The following is a 20,953-nucleotide window of genomic DNA, read 5'->3' on the forward strand; positions in this document are numbered from 1 at the left end:
GACAGCACAGTGCTTTCAGGAAATGCTGAGCATCAGAACTGGGATGGGAGAGCACCCACCACCTGGGCATCACACATAGTAAACAGCAGTGCACATGTGGAGGAGAGGAGCCCCTACCCCAGGCTATACTGGTCAGGCTCCACCGCCGGCCGCCTCTCCAGCCGGCCCGAGGCCAGGCTGGTCTCCACGATGCTGACTGACGGCCTCTGGCGCCGCTCGTCAGGCAGCGAGACGGGCAATGAATCGAAGGAGGAGTTGCTGACGATACTGGATCGTGAGGAGATTTCACTGTGGCCGGAATCTGAGAAGTTATCCACGGTGCCACTCGGAGCCAAAGTGTAGCCTGTGTAGGGACACACCAGTCCTTAGACACTGAAAGTTCATAGCGTCCACAATGCAGGCCACAGAAGTGGGGACTAAACACTCTACTTGTGGACTGAGATATCGCAAATTTTTACTCAAATGAATTTTAGCGTGTTTAATGAACGTTTAGAGGATGAAAGAAAACGCCATTATATGAGCCAGGAACTAATGCAGAGATTATGGCATGACCTGACTCATCTTAGCGCTCTTAAATATAAATTATACTACACCCGTCTATACAAATGAAACTATGAAGAATGACTAGGATCATATTTAAAAGTATGTTTTTTTCCTCAACCTGAAAAGTGAGCAATTTTGCCTTCAATGGCATTATTATTTTTTAGAATTTTATGGCAGAGAATAACTCCATTGGGAAGATCCACATTATAACTGGACATATAGGAATAATAAATAAGACCTGAAGAAGGTATCTTTGGGTTTTTGCCATTTGATTTTTCAACATTAATAATATATTGGATAAATCACATAAAAGCCAATTGTTTTGAAGGATTCAATGTACAAAATCTCCACTTTCTCCCTGGACCATCACCATGTCTAAACAAATGTCCATTTTCTGGTATGAAAGACACTTAACTCTCCTTTGTTGCTAAAAACAATTCTGAAAGTCACAAAGGAAGAAAGGCTTGTCCTGACATTTTTAACAACAACAAAAAATTCAAATCTTCCTTCTCAGTACTCGTTTCTTTTTTAGCATTACTAAGAATCTAATGCTACTTAAAATACTGATTTTATATGATTATATGTGTACAATGCAAAATTTTCAATGCCACCTACCTAATTAAAAAAAAACAAGAAATCTAGAACACCTAAATGTTGCTCATTACTCTCTAAAGAGTATTTTCTCATCATTTCAGTAAATTACGAATTCCTGATTTATTTTTTTAAAGGTTACACAGGTCTTGATATGATTTAATGTGTCCGTCTATGAAATGTCTTTTATAAACCACACTATAAGTTCTGACAGACAAGATTTCCTGAACAGTCTGCCCAAAAAACACCTGAGAAAACCATCACTGAGGTGGTGCCCTGGACACGTGGCGGGAGGGACTGTTTTCCTCAGCTAATGAGCCAACTCCTGTCCTGCCCCCTGGCTCTGGCTCTGTAAACCCCACCTATCCCATAGGTCCGTGGTGCATTGTTATTCTTGTTCCTGTTCTCACTTCCAAGAGAAGAGGAGGAGCTGGTTAAATCCAACTGCCCGGAGCCAAAAGATCTCAGCTGACTGCCACTGCCACCTAACAAGGGACGAAAGAAGAGTTCAGACACACCCACCGAACACGGACTACAGACTGATACCACATAAAATGCACAGGTGTCCAAAAAAGCTAGAAAGTCAAGCAGGAACGGTATTTGTTGTACCAGTGAACTCTCACAATGGATTCATCTCTTTGGCCTTGTCTAGTGAGAATGGTCTGGCCGTGTATTATGGACTTATGCCCATTCACTGAAAGGGTAGGGGGTGGAAATAATTCTGAGGTTAGGCAGCAGAGAATTACCTAGTATTTTAAGATAAGAAAGCATTAATACTGGAAGGCGAGCCTGAGTGTCTAAAATGTAATCTCTTTAAAAATAAGACAAGATAGTAACAAAAAAGATAATCAAGACCTGTGTTAATACAATGAAAAAATAAATCAGGAAAATATTAGTTTTTCTTATGTTTATATAGCCCTTTACTCCATAATTAATGCTATATAATCATATTTAGTTAGAACTGTTAATATAAAAAGAATTATTCCCACACTTATAATCAGTAAAAAATGAATTATAAAAATTATAATTATAACATTACTAAAAATGAATTTTATATAGTTATATAAGCTTAACACTATTTATAGTTATAATATTAAAGAATACCAAAATTCTTCAAGATTTATAAACTGAGGAGAAAAAAATCCATTGGGTGTTACACATCAGGTCGCTTTTGTTTTTCTGGTTGCAACTTGTGGGCTTGAGGAACCTTAGTTCCCTAAACAGGGATGGAACCTCGCCTCAGCAGCAAAAGTTTGGCATCCTGACCACTGGACGGTCAGAGAATGCCCAAGGTCATTTTAAGTGACTATATTGTCAGAAATGATGGAATCTCTAACTGGAATTTATCATGGCTGAAAGAACAGGTCACCAAGAAGGAGAACATAAGTCACCCAGTCACCTTTCCGTGGGGAGCTCTGTGGGGAGGTGGGCGGAGAGGAGAGCTGGGAAGACGTGTTGGATATCGTGTCTTCTGCTGGCCTCCTATGGCGCTCCAGGCTTCCTTCTTCAGACAAAGAAAGAATTTTCTTTAAAGCTTGTGGAGAGTTGATGCCTGGAAGAGAAAGAACTTCAATGTGCAGAATAACCGGAAGAACCCAAACACCTTTCTGTGCCAAGACTTCATATTCTATTCTGTTGCAGGCTGTCTGCAGTCTCAGAGGTCTGTGTGCTCTCCCCAGGTAAACTGAGGTACCTCACAAGAGGCACCAGGGACCGCAGCACAGCTTCTGACGCCCTCGGGGACGAGAGAGGCTGCTTCCAGTATTCCATGCTAGGTTCTGAATCTTGGCCGCCACATTATTCAACAATACGTTGGGCAGCAATGAAGACAAAAAAGAGACAATCTGGAAATACTTCAAGTTAGCATGAAAGCAGTGCAGCTCAGAATATTTATCAGAACTCAAGTTTGGGTTGGAAAGAGGTATTTTGGTGTTGGAAAAGCTAGCGTGTGGGAAGTGGGAGTGACGGTAGGAAAAAGATTGAGCCAAGAGGCAAAAGAAGTAGCAGGAAAGAGACTGAAGGAGCATTAAGGAATTCCTCACTAATATCTGGTCAATAAGCAGATGAAGGAGCAGCAGCAGGAGGGGACCTTGAAAGTGCCCGGAACCAGAAGTTGAGGGAGAAGGTGTCTGGGGGGAGCCATCGAGCACCAAGTGCAGGATCAAGCAGGAGGATGTAAGGCAGAAGAAAAAGGATTCCGTGTGCTAGTATCAGGTGGTTTTCCCCCTAAAAACTACTTTAGATGTGAGGAAGTCACATGAAGAGATTCTTACTAAGTCTGTAGCATTATTATGAGGCACTCTCAATTACCATATTTTGAACAACAAAGAGACCTAAGGAGAGGCATTAGAGGCTGAAACTACCTCAATTAATATTAGTTTTGTGGGGTTTTTTTGGCTGTGCTGGGTCTTCATTGCTGTGCGTGGGCTTTCTCGAGTTGAGGCCAGCAGGGACTACTCTCTAGTTGTGGTGTGGTGGCTTCTCATTGTGGTAGCTTCTCTTATTGTAGAGCAGGAGTCTAGGACTCGTGGGCTCAGTGGCTGCAGCTCCCAGGTCCTAGAGCACAGGCTCGACAGTTGTGGCATCCAGGCTTAACTGCTCCAAGGCATATGGAATCTTCCCAGGTAAGGGATCAAACCTGTGTCCCCTGCATTGGCAGGAGGATTCTTAACCACTGGACCACCAGGGACGTCCTTAAATATTTACTTTTGTCAGCTTGGGTCTCAGTTGTAACATGCAGGCTTAGTTGCCCTGCAGTATATGGGATCTTAGTTGACCAGGAATCAAATCCTCAGCCCCTGCATTGGAAGGCAGCTTCTTTACCACTGAACCACCAAGGAAGTCCTTATGTTAGTTTTGATGTTCTCAGACTTAACAGAATCCATTAAAAAAGGAGGAATGAAATTTAACCAAGATTTAATCCTTCATTTCACCTCATGTAAGTGTCTGATACTACTTTTTAATACAATCTTTTAAAAATCATTTTTCAAGCAATCTTTTAATTATGCATACAAATAATAATATACACAGGATACATCAAAACACTAGTTACACTAAAGCTACATGAATAAATAGCTTTAATTTGGAAAAAAAATTCCCAGACAGCATCACACACAGAATGAAAAAGTGCTGCCTTTGAACAATGCAGATGGATGTGAAGATGCTATGCCTCAGAAAACTCTGTTCCATCCTGAAAGTACTTTGATGACAAAGACATTAAAATAAGAAATGCATGAAGGAAGACTTCCCTGGCAGTCCAGTGGTTAAGACATAGCCTTCCAATGCAGGGCTTGCAAGTTTGGTCTCTGGTCATGGAGCTAAGATCCTACCTGCCTCATGGCCAAAACACCAAAATATAAAACAGAAGCAATATTGCAACAAATTTACTAAAGACTTTAAAAAATGGTCCACATCAAAAACAAAAAAATTTTTAAGTGTATGAAGTATTCAGAATAAAACTTGGTTCATGAATGGGGGTGGTGGGTGAACTCAGCAACTCTAAGTTAATATTTTATAGTATGTGACTTTAAATGTTTATTAAACTCTCTTAAGAAGACACATGACTATTTCATCCATACTCCTGAAGCTCATAAATTCAAATAGGCCTAAAATATTGGAGGGAGAGTCTCCTTGGGAAAGAGGGGGATGACTCTCTGTTAGGTGTGCCTCCACGTGGAGTAACAGGCTGTGTGCAGAAAAGAAGCAGAAAAGAGGCAATAGAGGTTGACTTGCAGGAGTACAGGGATATTCATAACAGGGAAGTGGAGGGACTTCCCTGGAGGTCCAGTGGTTAAGATGCTGTACTTCCACTGCAGGGGGCTTGGGTTCCATCCCTGGTGGGGGAACTAGATCCCATACGCCACATGGTACAGCCAAAAAATAAATAAAATTATATTTAAAAAATAACACAGTGGACAAAGGAACATTAATTCAGTTTGTTTGTGATAGAGGCAGCAAAACAAATATTTCGAAGAGGAAAATGTCCCATAAAGGGAAGATATTTCACTTTTCCCCAATTCAACAAATGGGACACCTGCTGATCAGGAGGAAGGAGCCAGTGACAGAATACTCATGACAGAGCACATGTCACAGAACACTCGTGACAGGGCACACAGAGCATCTAGGACTCCTGCCTGATGCATGGACAGCCTGCAGCCGGCCGGGAACTGTCCCAGCTACCAGTACCCTATTCTGTCAAGAGTCAGCTCTGCTGCCAGTTGTTTTTTAAAATTTCTTTCCTTTTATTAATATTGTTTCCTGTCACACAGACACACACACACATATATACAGACAGAAAAAAGAACTAGAACATTTTATGAAAAATAATTTTGCTCCATTTACATAAAAGGACTAAACTAGTCCATACTTTACTTTTAATAGGAAAGATGAAGCTCCTTTAACTGGAGCTGACTATTTTCCTCCCAAGTTACAGAACTGATGATTCAACAAATGAAAGTTACGCCTCCAGACAAATCATTTCACTTAGAAATATTCTGCCTAAATTCCAGCAACTCATTGATCAAAAGGTTAAACTAGTTTAAATAAGATACATGGGCAAAGCAGCTTCTGTACTTGCTAAAAGTTAAATGAGTAAAAGCCCCATGGCCTGCCTCTGCTCCCATCGCTATGACAAAGGAGCATGACTGAATGAGATGCTCTATAAAAACAGTTCTTCCCACTAGCAAAAGTAAAGTTTAACTTCATCAACATTAATGTCTTATTAAGAGGGGACAATCAGGGAAAACTCAGGTATATCAGATGAGGTTATCCAAAATAAGCACTGTTCCCTAATCTGAGAAGCAGGCGGTGAATGAACAGTGCCAAAAGGGCGTGTGGGTTGTTTGCATTTTTGTCGAGTTGTGTGAGTTGTTCGGATAGTTTGGAAACTAAGCCCTTGTCGGTCACATTGTTTGCAAATATTTTCTCCCATTCTGTCAGTGGTCTTTTCATTTTGTTTATGGTTTCCTTTGCCATGTGAAAGCTTGTGAGTTTGATTAGGTCCAATTTGTTTATTTTTGGTTTTGTTTCTATTGCCTTGGGACACTGACCTAAGAAAACGTTGCTATGATCTATGTCAGAGAATGTTTTTGCTTATGTTCTCTTCTAGGAGTTTTATGATGATAGGTCTTATGTTAAAGTTTTCAAGCCATTTTGAGTTTTTTATTTGTATGGTGAGAGGGCACGTTCTAACCTGACTGATTTATATGGGGCTGTCCAGCTTTCCTAGCACCACTTGAAGAGACTGTCTTTTTCTTAATGCATATTCTTGACTCTGTTGAAGATTAATTGACCGCAGTAATTAACCCAACTTTGTAATTCAACTATACTTTGATAAAAAAATAAATGGGGGAAAAAAAAAGAGGGTGTGAATGGAGTCACCTACCGAAAGGTGGGAGGTCCTTTACGGGAACTTTCTTCCGTGAAGGGTAAAGGGACACGGCGGGAACCTGCAGTCCCTGGTTGAGTTTGTGTGGCGGCTGCGGCGGCTGGGGCTGCGGCTGTGCTTTCGGCTGCAACCCCGCTCTCGGGGCCACTGGGGAGGTCTCCGATTTGACAGGCTTTTTGTCAGTGGGATTCTTAGGCACTGGTAATTGTTTGGTTTGAAAATAGAACAAGAAGTTGAAGAGGTTAGTGGCCACATATAAGATAATTATAGAACTGCATGAGCGTTTTCTGCAGTTAGAATACAGAAATGTGTATCTTTTTTCCTGTTCCTCATAAAAAGGATAGAAACAAGGGCAGGGGGAGAACTTTTGTTACAGAAAAAAGGCACAGCAGGACAAGATTTACTTTATGAAGCTAGCCATCTCAAAGGATGATTATACTATTAAGTACCACATTAAAAAAAAACTGTGGATAGTTTAATATGTTATAAGTATGTCTATAAAAAACCCAAATATATTATAACATTGTAAGAGGAAAATTGTTAGAAATTATTTTCCTAAAATGGTACCCCAAATCCCATGATATGTTTTAAGTTAATGGATAATATTAGCTACAATCTTTTTACTACCAAATTCTCTCTCCTATGGGTTAGAATTATCTACGTGCTAACAGCACTCAGTACTGCTTGAGTATTATACTGAGTGTATAATTCCATGGCAGATAGACGGCAAGCCAATTTAACAGGGCAATCAAATGCTGTATTTAAAGTGTATTAATATTCAAGACAACTCAATGACATATTTGACTTCCTCCGTTTTACACATTAAAGGAGCTTAAATAACCTGCCTAAGGTGGCATTGTTAGGACAAGGAACAAACACGATTTTAATTCAGACCAATCTGACTGCTGAGGACAAGCTCTTCTCCATGATACCTGGTGCTTTTCTAGTACTTGGGTAAATCTAATATAATAACCTGAATCTTCTCGATCATCCAGCATTTAAACTCTGTAGAAGGTATCTTCAAACTTGCCCATTGTTGTTAATCAGTTGCTAAATTGTGTCTGACTCTTTGTGACCTCATGGACCATAGTCCACCAGCATCCTCTGTCCATGGGATTCTCCAGGCAAGATTACTGGAGTGGGTAACCATTTCCTCCACTAGGGGATCTTCCCAACCTAGGGATCGAACCTGTGTCTCCTGCACTGACAGGTGTATTCTTTATCACTGAGCTACCAGGGCAGCCCTAAAAGATCCCGAAGTGTCCTAAATGGAAAATGCCTCTGTCTTACAAATACAAATGCCAAGAGAAAGAAAGCAGCCCCCATTTCTCACCAGGCCAGATCTATGCATTAGGCTGAGCTGAGGTTCCCCGTGGAGCAGAATTTCCACTGTACGTGGCAGCTGAACTGACTACTGGGTGCCTTCTGGGCAAAGGGGTAAGGGGCAGCTAGTACACCTCGGTCTGTGCCCCTCCCAGACTGCCCATCACTTTGCAGGTATCTTTGTGAGAAAACAAGGGATGGGAATGGGCGCTGCATCTACCCATGTGTCCCTTGCCTGCACCCTGGTGGCACTGGGATGAAACCAAATAAGCCAGTCACCCTGAAGTAGTCTATGGTGTCATGGTCTCCACGCTAAACCCCACTGGACACGAGCCCAAACCCAGGACTGCGCTGTGTGCTGTAATAACAGGAAAGGCTAGCGTGTCTCAGGATGCTATGTGCCCCTGCAACCTGCCCTGCTGTGCTGGCACAGGAAGCCTATCTGCATTCCAACTGGACCTGCAGCCACTTTAAGGAGAAACTCACGTGTGTTGGTGGCCGGCTCACACTGCAGGGATAGCGTCTGAAGACTCTCCTCATCCATCTCGAGCTCCAGATTGGACAGGTACTGCTTCACTTTGCGAGCCATCTGGGCATCTTCATATAGCTTTTTGGCATTGAGAAAGGAGCTACGACGCACCCGCTTTTTATGCCCACCTGTCTGAGCAACATCTAGCACGGTTGCGTTTGTACTACCCTGGCTGAGCGACCTGGAAGATGAAAAGGCAGAGATGCAGCTCGCTCCAGCACAGGGTCACCGTACCCACAGAAAACGTGCCAAGACTTCTCTAACAGTCTAGTTCAAGAGGCCACATGCCTCATTCTGGTAAGTAAACTGTCACAAAGGAATATAGAATCATATCATATTTATACAGATTAAAATATAATATATAGATTTAAATGATTTTTTTTCAAATTAAAAAGAATTCTACATACACTATATGTATACATATACGTTTGGTACTTGTTCTGTTTGAACTAAAAATTCTACTTTTTTGCCTATAGAAAGCATCCAAGGCAGTTCTCTTGTAGAAGCCAGCAATTAATAATTATTATATATAAAAGCTCATGCAAGAATACACAGTTACAATAATTAAGAGTGACATTATATTTATTTCTCCTAAAAGGGATGTCTTACATAGATTTAAAGAAATTTACCCACAATGTTCACAATTGTTTTCTTATTGCTTGGGTTAAGTGTAGTGAGTTTTTCAAGTAATATGGTCAATTTGTTAATAAAATGGTCATGCAAATGTAAAAACACATGTACAGGAACTAGCATATGAGTTGTTAAGAATTATTTTTGAAAAGGACTGGTTTATAGAATGAAAACAGTAGTTAGTTGAGCTGTAAAAAATTTAGTTTTAACATGTAGGGGCACCTTCTGTATTACATAGATTGACTTCACAAAAATCTGTGCAACAGTATTTAAATTGCACAATTTTCCCTTCTAACATCCTTTCTCCCCTCACCCCAGGTTAGACTTTTCTCATTTCAAAACACACAAATTGTATTAAAATTAAATCTTTTTGAAAGCTCAGGAGTAAGGCTTGGCCTGTGGTTCCCCAGAACAGTCATCAGTCATTTCACAGCTCTCATGGGTCATGACCTCAAAAGCAAAAGCCCCAGTAGATTAAACTTGAAGTCAGTTTGCCAACTGAAATTCTGCTAGAGCAAGAGGGTTAAGAAAAAAAAAAATGCAAAAATGCAAAGCGTCAGGAAACACAGCGGGTAAGAAAAACACAATGCCATGAGCAGGATGAGAACTGTGTGGGTGTGCAGTGCCCCCACCACTTACCCCAGACTCCTCCACTTCTTCTTCCTGTAAGTGAGAGCCGTGGAGGTTGAAGCATGGGTGTAGAGAGAGACAGAGAGATCACAAGCTCAGAAAGAAAGGACCAGACTTCTGGATAAGCAGTACTAGAAGCCCACAAACCATAAACTGCATAATCGCCTCACGCACACACACAACTGGACCAGCAATAGCTTTCTGGCTCAAAAGACAAATAAAAGTAAATATTCTGTTGTAAAGACTTTTTGTTCTCTCTTTCACTGGATTCATCATTTTTGGCTACACTGACAGCTCAATCCATTGTGTGGACAGTGAGACAATACCACTTGGATCATTTACATATTTTAGTTCAACTATCAATTATGCCTTTTAGTTCTGTAAATCAGCATTCTGAAAAATAAGAATAGTTGTGTCTCATGGTCAATGAAAAGTGTCTGAGGGACAAACTGTTTTCACTGACAGCCCAAAGTGCACCAGATGTGGAATCAGACAGTCATTCTGAATTACAGCTCAATGGAGATTCTGTACACACCCTGATAAATCTCGCCACAGATGGATGTATTCAAAACCTTCTCTCATTGATTAGGAAGCTCTAAGCTCAACCTTCTCTAACCCCAGGAACACTGCTGAGGGAGACACTCACCGAGTCCTGAACATGAGGGCAGGGTCCATGTTCACAGAGGCCATTCGGCCAACGTGACGTATTTCCTTTGCAATCATTCTTAGCTTCTCAAAATTGACCAGCCCATCAACCTTGGAGTCATTCCCTGTAATTGGTAAAGAAGGAAAGGGGAATCACATGGCATTCATCCTATACCTCCACCGGTGGAGACAGAAACCTTCCAACTTATATATTCACCTTCGTGAAGGAACGTAAGATCCTTCTTGATCACTGGGAACAGGGGGATGATAGGAGGCTGCAGGTTCTGACTGTTGAGGACATTGCGGTATTTTGCCATGTTTCTGGAAGGATCAAACAGGTCTTGGAGATCTTGAAACAGCTTTTCGTATTTATTGGGAAGTTTCTCCCAGGTAGTTCGCAGTCTTGCCACCGGCGCCAGGTTTAGGCCACTGAGAGGGAAAAAGAAAAGTGGTATAAAATTAAATGACTTGTCCTATTGAAGGAAGCTAAGAATGTATTGCTTATTTATTAACACAGAACACTTCTGCGTGCATGCTGTGTATACACAGGAATGTACAGGATTCAAAGGACTATTAATAATTCTGGGTAATGAAAACTGAAGATGGAAGCAGGGACAGGGCCTTGGGGTTTTCCTCTTTTTCCGTTTATAGCCTCTGGTCTGTCTACTGCAGGCAGAACTACTACAATGTCAAGTGTAATGAGGGCAGCGCTGTGTTTCACTACATGATCTCCGTACATCAAGTACTTGGCACCAAGCAGGCATTTGATAAAGCAGATTAACAAATATCCTGTGACACTGGGTCATTTGTAGAGACGTGGATGGACCTAGAGTCTGTCGTACAGAGTGAAGTAAGTCAGAAAGAGAAAAATAAATATCATATAATACTGCTTATATGTGGAATCTAGAAAAATGGTACAGGTGAACCTAGTTCTAGGGCAGGAATAGAGATGCAGATGTAAAGAATGAATGTGTGGATATGAGAAGGAGGGGGATGAATTGGGAGATTAAGACTGACATATATTAATAAACCCTACCATGTGTGAAATAGAGAGCTAGTGGGAAGCTGCTGTATAACACAGGAAGCTCGCCTCTGTGCTCTGTGATGACTTAGAGGGGTGGGATGGGGAAGGAGGGGAGGGAGGTCCAAGAGGGAGAGGATATATGTATCCTTATGACTGACTCACTTTGTAGTACAAAAGTAAGGAACACAATGTTGCAAAGCAATTGTACCCCCAAAAATACGTGTATATATATATATATCCTATGATAATAATTTTAAAGCTATAAGAACAATAATAGTATGATCAAATTCTTAGACAGAAAAAACGACTAATTTAATCATCAGCATCAATTTTGTTCATTGTTTCAATCTGTATTTTCTTCCAGCCTCTAAGCACTTAGAGGAGAAGAAAATTAACATTTAGTAGGCATCCATCTGCCCTGTGCAACTGATGGAACTCTATACACATCATACTATTTAGGTTACTTGGTAACTCTTTGGGTCATTGTTATTTTATATAGAAATAAATTGAAATTCAGAGAAATTCAAATAATTTGCCCCAAGTCACAGAGCTAAAAAAAAAAAGGCAAACACAGATTTTCTGGGCTTTAAATCAGCATACAAGGTTTTTTTTTTTAAACTGAAGTACAGCTGATTTACAATGATGTGTTAGTTTCAGGTGTACAGCACAGTGATTTGTCATATATCAATACACTCACATACACATACATATATATCTGTTCTTTTTCGGATTCTTTTCTGTTACAGGCTATTACAAAATACTGAGTATAGTTCCCTATGCTATACAGTAGGGCCTTGTTGTTTATCTACTTTAAATATGTTAGTTGCTTGGTCGAGTCCAACTCTTCGTGACCTGGACTATACCCTGCCAGGCTCCTCTGTCCATAGAATTCTCCAGTCAAGAATAGTGGAATGGCTTGCCATTTCTTACTCCAGAGGATCTTCCTGACCCAGGGATCAAATCCAGGTCTCCTGAATTGCAGACAGATTCTTTACCATTTGAGCCATCAGGGAAGCCCATTTTATATATAATAGTGTATATATTTTAAACCAAACTCCTAAATCATCCTTTTCTCTCTCTCTCCCATTTGCTAACCATAAGTTTATTTCGTATGTCTATGGGTCTACTTCTGTTTTGTAAATAAGTGCATTTACACATAGATATATATATTTAGGTTCCATATATAAATGATACCATATGATATTTGTCTTACTCTGTCTGACTTTACTTAGTATAATAATCTCTAGGACCATCCATTATAAGAGACTTTAAATAAAGCGTTACAATTAGGATTCAGAGAAAAAGAAGTATTCCATATGATGCAATTAAAAAACTACTACACTCCTACAAATTGTATGGCTTTCCTGGATTGATATAATATTTTTTAACCTGCAAACTGAATCAACTCTTACAATGAACGTGCTCTCACCTGATGATCGCAAACATGGAGTTAAAATTCTTGCACTCCCTACAGTGCAGAGCTATCTTGATGAAATGCTTAATGATCTTCATCCTCTTCAGCTGGTTTGTCTCCCGCAGAATCTCAGATGCTACCCAAAACGTCTCCTGGTTAATGACTTCCTCGAATGTCTTCAGGTTGGCACAGCTGGTTTTTGATTTAAGCTTGAATAAGTCATCGATATACTCAGTGGGCTCGATGTTGCGGAAAAGCTCGAAGTTGCGCATGGAGAGCTGCGTGGCCACCTCCACGGTGCTGAGCTGCAGCAGTGAGATCTGGCTCTCTCGCAGCAGCTCCTGTGCATCCTCATCCGAGCAAAGGGTTTCCGTCTCCATGTTGTTTTTCAAGTAATACCTGTGAGAGACACAGAATCCAAAGCCTGAGCAGCAATCTCAAAACATTCCTGGAAAAACGCTGCTGTCTACAGAACAGCAATGAGAACGTGCTGCTGAATGATGCAGGGACTCTGCTTGGCAGACGGAGGAGGCAGTGGCTCCTCAGACGCCAGACCACAGAACCCCATCCAGAAGCCACTGATAGAAGCAAACACATCACATGGAACTGCATTTGTATCAACTGCAATCCATTTTCTACTACTCTTCCTTCCTTCTAGATTATTATTATTATTATTTTGGCTAATAAGGACAGAAAATAGCTGAACTTAGATAATCGGTTTAAATAAGGAAATGGGATCCAAGGAAGGAAGTGAGAATCCAACACAGAGTGACCACTCTGTTCCCTGGAGATTCTCTGTGACTACTGGTCCACCCAAGTTCACCTATTTATTTAAATACCAAAGGAACCTGTAAGCCATTTGCCTCTATTTGATGCTATGAGGAGAACGATCCTAAGACGGACTTTGACTTTCGAATATCTGATTTTCACAAAAACCCTACACATAAGTGGGGTGTGTGTTTTTCCTGCTTGTCAGATGAAGAAACAAAGGCTCAGAAAGATGAACACCAGCTGTAGAGAGAGCACTCAGGGTCACTGCGCCTTTCTCTTTGTCAGCAACTTGTCCAAAGAGAATGCAAATGTTTACTCTGTTAATTTTTTTTTTTTTTACCGATTTTATAGAAAGATGCTTTCTTAAGCCAGACTCCATAAAGGAAGAAACAGAATGAGAATTGTGGTCCTGTCAAACTGGCCTTCTGCATATTTCGCCAAAGCTGACGTGACAGAAGACACAGACCTCGGGGCTTGACAGTCATAGATGTTCTCAGCTTTGATTACTCACGAAGCCTGTGATGTGAATCCATTTATAATTTTGTTGAGCAATGACTGTGAATCAGGACTCTGCACCTCAGTGGAGATCTGGAGAACTCCATCATGATCACAGACAGATCAATGATATTTAAATGATAACAAGAAAAACGGACACTACCTACCAGAGTTGGGGCTGGCAATAAAGTGAAAGTGAAGAAGAGCAAGAAAGTTATAGCTGACAGAAAGAAAACAGAAGTTCGGAATGAATTAAATCAGGTTTAGATGTTTAACACAAAAGGCAGGAATACAATGAAACACTCCATATGATGAGAAAAAAAGAAAAAATGTGATTTATGAAAACACTCATTTTTCAGAAAGTGCAAAATCTAGTCATTATACGAAAGCCAAGACATAACTAGTTTTCCAACTTTCCCTAATTTGTGATTTGAGAATATCAATGGAAACACCATTTAAGAGACACAAAACCATCTGAGAGGCTGACAAAACCCCATACAATGTTTTCCTGCAAATACAAGGCAGCAGAAGACCAAGCCCTGAAGCAACTAGGCTTTGGTTCCAGTGTTAAGGATATTTCATTAGTGTCATGAACAATAATAGGCAGCTTTAGCCAACCACACTGTCATAGATATCTCCACCTAAACAAATGGAGCTCCTAGAAAAGTCAGGTAGGCAGAAGCAAATGGCAGAAGACGGTGGAAGGTGTGTTGTGAATGTGCATCTCCCAGGAGATGGCTGTGCCTTTCTGCCAGCCCCGTGTCCTGATGGGAGCACAAGCACTGGTGAGCAGCAAGGAACGGTCAGGTCACAGCACCCTTGTTTTGCACAAGTTCCTAAGAGATCCTTGTGAGGGTCAACCGTCTACTGTGTGCATTCCCTTTGATATGGCAATGCTCAGTGAATGAGGCAAATCTTCTTTTTAATCTTCAGGGATACTTATTTTAAAAACCCTTCGAAAGTGTTCACCGGCCATTGGTGTGGGATTTGGGGAGGTGGGGGTAGAGAAATCCAACAGGATGAGGAACATCTACCTTCCGCTCAGCTGTATTCTGTCAGCAAGTTTGGAAAGCTGATCTGGAAGCCTTCTTTGCTTGATCACTCCCTCTGGTGTGACAGAGACTTCACAGAGCGAGTACTGATCTGGGGTGGCGGTCACGGCAAACTCCCGGATGGCCTGAACGACCACTTCCTTCGCCGTAGTGTCCTTACTGATCATGATGTATCGGCTTTGCTGGTCAGCCTTGAAAACCCTTAGCACTTGATCTGGCAAATCTGGTGGAAAGAAGAGTCATATGTCAGTAGAAAGGATTTCAGTACATGGTAATAAAATTAAACAAAGCAATGTGAAAAAAATTCTCAGAAAAGACAATGCTAAACTTCCATCTCTCCCTTACATCAGCAATTCTTCTTCAAAGATTGATTCAGTCAACATATAGGCACACCGAATGAACACATTTGCCCTAGGATAACCAAATGATCCACAAATAAACAGATCAGATCACAATAGCAGCAGTTAAAGTTGTCAGGTTGGCAGCAGAAAGGAAAAAATTTAAATCTAAAGTTCATCTTTATTATATTGAAAAATCCAGGAAGCTGATCTAAAATATGCCTCTTACTTTTTATTTAATATGACCTGATAATATCTGCATGATACTATATTAACTTCATTTTATGAAAGGGAACATCTGAGAGATCCATTTGCTTGTGGGCATACTAAATTAGTCTGAGTAATAATAAAAAAACCAGTTCCAACTGTTTGAAATTTAATCATGACTTTTAGCATCTGACAGAGTCCATGCCAAAGCAAGAGAGATACATATAGCACTACCATTACATTAGGGGGGGAAAAAGAGAAAAAAACAAATCTATACGAGTGGTGCTCACCAGGAGTAGCACTGAAGTCTAAAATGCGATGGTGTGACTGCAGTAAGTCAGGATTACTGGACGATAAGGTTCCGCTGACAGGCAGTGCAGTTGGGATGTGCTTAGTCTGCCTTAATCCTACTATGCTGTCATCTTGAGACTGACCAATCCCGATATCACTGAACCAAGAAAAAATGTACAAAATAAATGATTAGCAACTTAAAAAGTTATGACTCACCAATAGATAGTGCACGGTTTAAGAAATAAACCATATTTCAGAATACTAGCAGTTAATGTACAAATATTAATAAATTTGATTGTAAATTACAAAAGCTGCTACTGCTTGTGTATCCAACTCAAGAGCATGTTTCTTTAAAACCTGTCTTTTTAACTAGATGAATCATAACGAGTATTAGTAGTTTCTGAGTTACAGACATATATTTAAGAAAAGATAAGTCCGAGTTAGTCATGGAAATAGAGTTAAGAAAAAGCACATTTTAAGAAAGGCATTTAGTCACTCAATTGATGACTTCTGCCTCAGAATGATAAGTTGTTTTATAATCTTATCTTTAAGAACTGAAGAAATTGAGTAAAATGAATGGAGGAAAAAAAGTCCAAACTGTCCCAATTTCATCCTCCAGTGTTTCAGAGAGATAAATGTGATCACGATAGAGTCAAATGTAAAGAAAGCCTGACACAGACATTATTTCTTAATTATATGGAGCATAAACAAGTAGTGGTGCATGGTGACATTTCTTGGCACCAAAGAAGAGGCAGTGGAAATTCAATGACTCACTTTTACTTTTAACTCTCTACTTAAAATTTCTAGTTCTAGATTTAAGCTCCAAGAGTACTGCTTACTATTGATAGCTACAAACTCACTTCCATTTATAAAAGCCTGGGCATAACTCTTGAAACATGATTTAATAATACATAAAAACTATTTCTAGATTTGAAGGGCCAACTATTTCCAAAACAAAACATCAGAATAAAGCAGTAAGCACAAACACAAAATTAACAGAACACAAGCAAATGGTTATAGTTCTGACCAATTTCTATAAGTACCTTGAAGAGAAAGAAGATCATACTACGGTTGCGACATAAATCAAGGTGTCATAAAATTAAGATGCAGCATCATTACGTTTTTAGACATGACAGCTTGATCATAATACCTACTACCTACCATTTTTAATGGCTGTGCAAAAGAAAGAAAGAAAGAAAAACCTAGCAGCATTCTTCCTTTTTATTTGGGAGAGAAATGGAAATTACAAAGGCGAGTAAGTAAGGACAAGACTTGGGATGATATTAGTATAAATTCTTCAAATCTCTATGTGAACATGGTCCAGAGATCCCACTCCTGGGCATATATCTGGAGAAAACACCAATCTGAAAAGACATATGCACTCCATTTACATTTACACTGCAGCACTATTTACAATGGCCAGGACATGGTAACAACCTAAGTGCCCATGAACAGAAGAACGGATAAAGAAGATGTGGTATACACACACAATGGCATATTTCTTAGCTATAAAAAAGGAAGAAATAATGCCACTTGTAGCAATATAGGTGGGACCTAGAGATGAGCATACTAAGGGAAGGAAGTCTGATGAGAATGACAAATCTACTATATTGCTTATGTGTGGAATATTAAAAAAAAATGATACAAATGAACTTATTTACAAATCAGAAATAGACTCATAGATATAGAAAACATATGGTTACCAAAGGAGAAAGGGGAGGGGAAGGAATAAATTAGGAGTTTGGAATTAACATATGCACACTACTATATATAAAACAGATAACAAGGACCCTCTGTATATAGCACAAGAAACTATACTCACTCTCTTATAATAATAATGGAAAAGAATCTAAAAAAGAATGAATACACAAACATATATACTTATAAAACTGAATCACTTTGCAGTACACCTGAAACTAAGAAATATTATAAATCAACTAGATTTCAATAAAAATTTAAAAAATTCTTAGCTATATTCATAACAAAACTATATTTCTATTTAAGTGCATAGAGGTATGTATATATAGACAAAAAGGATTAATGTCCATTAAAACATTCACATTATTAGTGGAATTTTATCTTTCAACCTTATAAAGCAGCCTTTACTGCCCAAAATATGAAAGGTCATACAGGACTCGAGACAACTGTGTGGACTCAGGCCAAAGACAGAGTCAACTGGGCTCCTGTGGCGCAGATGCTATTAGTACTGGTCAGACACTCTGGGCATCCCCCAAAGGTGGCCTTCTTCAGACCCGTTTCCCAGCAACATGTCACACCCAACATGGTGATCTAACACTCTACTCTCACCTATGTGTCTGCCATCCAGACACAAGAGTACTCCTGGATTGAAACTGTGTTAAAGTACAGATCAGGCTCAGAAAGGTCCACCTCTGAGCGCAGCCTCTTCCTGCTGGACCTCTGGAACTCTGTCATTGTTACTGAGATTTTTTTGACCTTGGTTAACTTTGTATGTAGTCTGTTGGCTTATTCTCTCTTTCCTCTGGGTTCAGCAGTGTTTCTCCACTTACTCAACAACTGGACCTGAGCTCTACTGTCCTCTACTGTCCTCCCCCCTCTACTCACATCCCTCTACTAGGGCTGTCCTTGCCAGGTGGCCACCGTCTGGCACCTTAGCTTCTGTGATACTGATAATGTTTGAGAGAGAGAAAAAACCCCAAAAAACAGTATATCTAGAATATTTATCTGCTTGACTACTTTGATAAGCTTTGTTAGAAAAAAAAAAATCTTTGTAAACATATGCTGATTATTAGGAAAGATTTGCAATTTTCAGGCAAGAGTACTGGAGTGGGGTGCCATTTTCTACTCCAGGGGATCTTCCCGACCCAGGGATGGAAGCTGCATATCTTGCATCTCCAGCACTGGCAGTCAGAATCTTTACAACTAGCACCTAGGAAGCCCCAAGTAATGACTACTATTAAATCAAGTCTCTGCTGCTGCTGCTGCTAAGTCGCTTCAGTCGTGTCCGACTCTGTGCAACCCCATAGACGGCAGCCCACCAGGCTCCCCCGTCCCTGGGATTCTCAAGGCAAGAACACTGGAGTGGGTTGCCATTTCCTTCTCCAATGCATGAAAGTGAAAAGTGAAAGTGAAGTCGCTCAGTCGTGTCCGACTCTTCGTAACCCCATGGACTGCAGCCTACCAGGCTCCTCCATCCATGGGATTTTCCAGGCAAGAGTACTGGAGTGGGGTGTCATTGCCTTCTCCAAATCAAGTCTATATACCAACATAAAAGATCCTACAGTCTACTGAGCCTTCTTTTAAATATAATTATTCTTCTCAATTATATTACATATATAGACGATTTCAAATATTTTTCATATAAAATGTTTATTTTTTTTGAGTTACAACTGCTTTACAATGTTGTGCTAGTTTCTGTTGTACAACAAAGTGAATCAGCCATATGCATACATATATCCTCTCCCTCTAGAACTTCCCTCCCACCACCTGCCACCCCACCCTCCCCCATCCCACCCATCTAGTTCATCAAAGAGCAGAGAGATCCAAATTTAAACTACAATGAGGTATTGTAAACTCACACCAGTCAGAATGGCCATTATCAAAAAACCTCAAACAATAAATGTTGGGGAGGATGTGGAGATAAGGGATCCTCTTGCACTATTGGTAGGAATGTAAACTGATAAAGCCACTAAGGAGGTTCCTTATAAAACTAAAAACGGAGCTACCATATGATCCAGCAATCCCACTACTGAGCATATACCCTGAGAAAACCATGATTCAAAAAGACACATGTGCAGCCTCAATGTTCACTATAGCAGTATTTACAATAGCCAGGATTGTAACTGACATCACTGACAGATGAATGGATAAAGATGTGGTCCATAATGAAATGTTTAAATAAGTCATATATGTTCTTCAATGTAAATTATTTAAGATGTCTCCTTGGTGCTTCCAAATCAACGATATATTTATCATCCTTTTTTCTTTTCCCTTTTCTAGATTTTGAGTATCTTTCCAAATACACATAATAATGTTATATATCCAAATACACATAGTAATATTATGCACAGTATTCTTATCCTGTGTCCTTTGCCAACACCCTGTACTAGGGATGGATTTCATCTCAGCTCTTGCATGTCACATTTCTATTAATACTCACCAGGGTCATGCTGACTTGTGTTAGATTGTTTTAAAGGTTCATATTTAACTCATGGTCAGATATAACTCTGTTTTTTTTTTTAGTTATTGTGCTGCTAATAATTCTACATTTAAGTAATTTTCTTATCCACTTAAAAATGTGTTTTTCATTATGAAGGGTGACTTAAAAAATCAATTCCTATTTTCTGTAATGCCAGCAGGCCTAATCCACTGTCTCTTAGAAACTTACTTGGTACAACCATACTCTCAAGTCTATAAATACTGCCATTGTACACACTGCTGATCCTTAGGACTCTGCTGTAGCAGTCTTTTCTATATGAAAGAATCAATCATTATAGTTTAATAGGGACATAAGTTTGATATTCAATCCACTAACAGCATATTCTAGAACATAGCTCTCAAATCTTTGTATGAAATTTTTATCAGAAGTGGAATTAGAAAAGACTCGATAAAAGTCTGAATGGTTATATGTATTGCTCCTTTGTAAGACCTATTAGATCATGAAAGAAAGAAAAACAATAACCCTTATGTTTTCAACTTATCTCATATTACTGTAGTTACAGAAATATATAATAAATAAATTGTGGGCACCTATATAATTTAATATTTTAAAAAATTTTGACTGATGGCAATTGGGATTTATGGGGCTTCCCAGGTGGTTCACTGGTAAAGAATCCACCTGCCAAGCAGGAGATGTGGGTTGGATGCTTGGGTTGGGAAGACTGCCCCGAAGGAAATGGCAAACCCATTCCAGTCTTTTTGCCTGGGAAATCTTATGGACAGAGGAGCCTGGTGGGCTCAAAGAACTGGACACAACTTAGTAATTAAACCACCACCACCAACTGAAGTTTATAAAACATCCACAGACCTAGAAGAAGCTAAAGTGAAAAAAAAAGTGAGCAAACAAGCAAACTTTTTAAAGTGTGACACTTGCAACTCTGTCTGGT

At 39.9% G+C, this 20,953-nt stretch overlaps 1 protein-coding gene across 27 annotated transcripts in view; it reads right to left on the reverse strand.

Annotated features, from left to right (window-relative positions):
- RAPGEF2 (Rap guanine nucleotide exchange factor 2) overlaps window positions 1-20,953 on the reverse strand; it is a 269,637-nt gene that overhangs the window by 6,500 nt on the left and 242,184 nt on the right. For 12 of the 27 annotated variants that reach the window (XM_024976978.2, XM_024976973.2, XM_024976972.2 and 9 more), the window contains 11 exons: window positions 15,869-16,026; window positions 15,016-15,256; window positions 12,731-13,114; window positions 10,495-10,706; window positions 10,279-10,402; window positions 9,642-9,665; window positions 8,330-8,553; window positions 6,518-6,718; window positions 2,534-2,686; window positions 1,497-1,619; window positions 118-343 (listed from right to left, as the gene is read on the reverse strand). In XM_024976978.2, the coding sequence (XP_024832746.1) occupies window positions 118-343; window positions 1,497-1,619; window positions 2,534-2,686; window positions 6,518-6,718; window positions 8,330-8,553; window positions 9,642-9,665; window positions 10,279-10,402; window positions 10,495-10,706; window positions 12,731-13,114; window positions 15,016-15,256; window positions 15,869-16,026 (2,070 nt within the window). The remainder of the gene's footprint in view (window positions 1-117; window positions 344-1,496; window positions 1,620-2,533; window positions 2,687-6,517; window positions 6,719-8,329; window positions 8,554-9,641; window positions 9,666-10,278; window positions 10,403-10,494; window positions 10,707-12,730; window positions 13,115-15,015; window positions 15,257-15,868; window positions 16,027-20,953) is intronic. The other 15 variants (NM_001191326.1, XM_024976984.2, XM_024976983.2 and 12 more) reach the window with 6 other exon arrangements.

This window comes from Bos taurus, chromosome 17, assembly GCF_002263795.3.
Source record: "Bos taurus isolate L1 Dominette 01449 registration number 42190680 breed Hereford chromosome 17, ARS-UCD2.0, whole genome shotgun sequence".
In the NCBI taxonomy this organism is placed as follows: Eukaryota; Metazoa; Chordata; class Mammalia; order Artiodactyla; family Bovidae; genus Bos; species Bos taurus.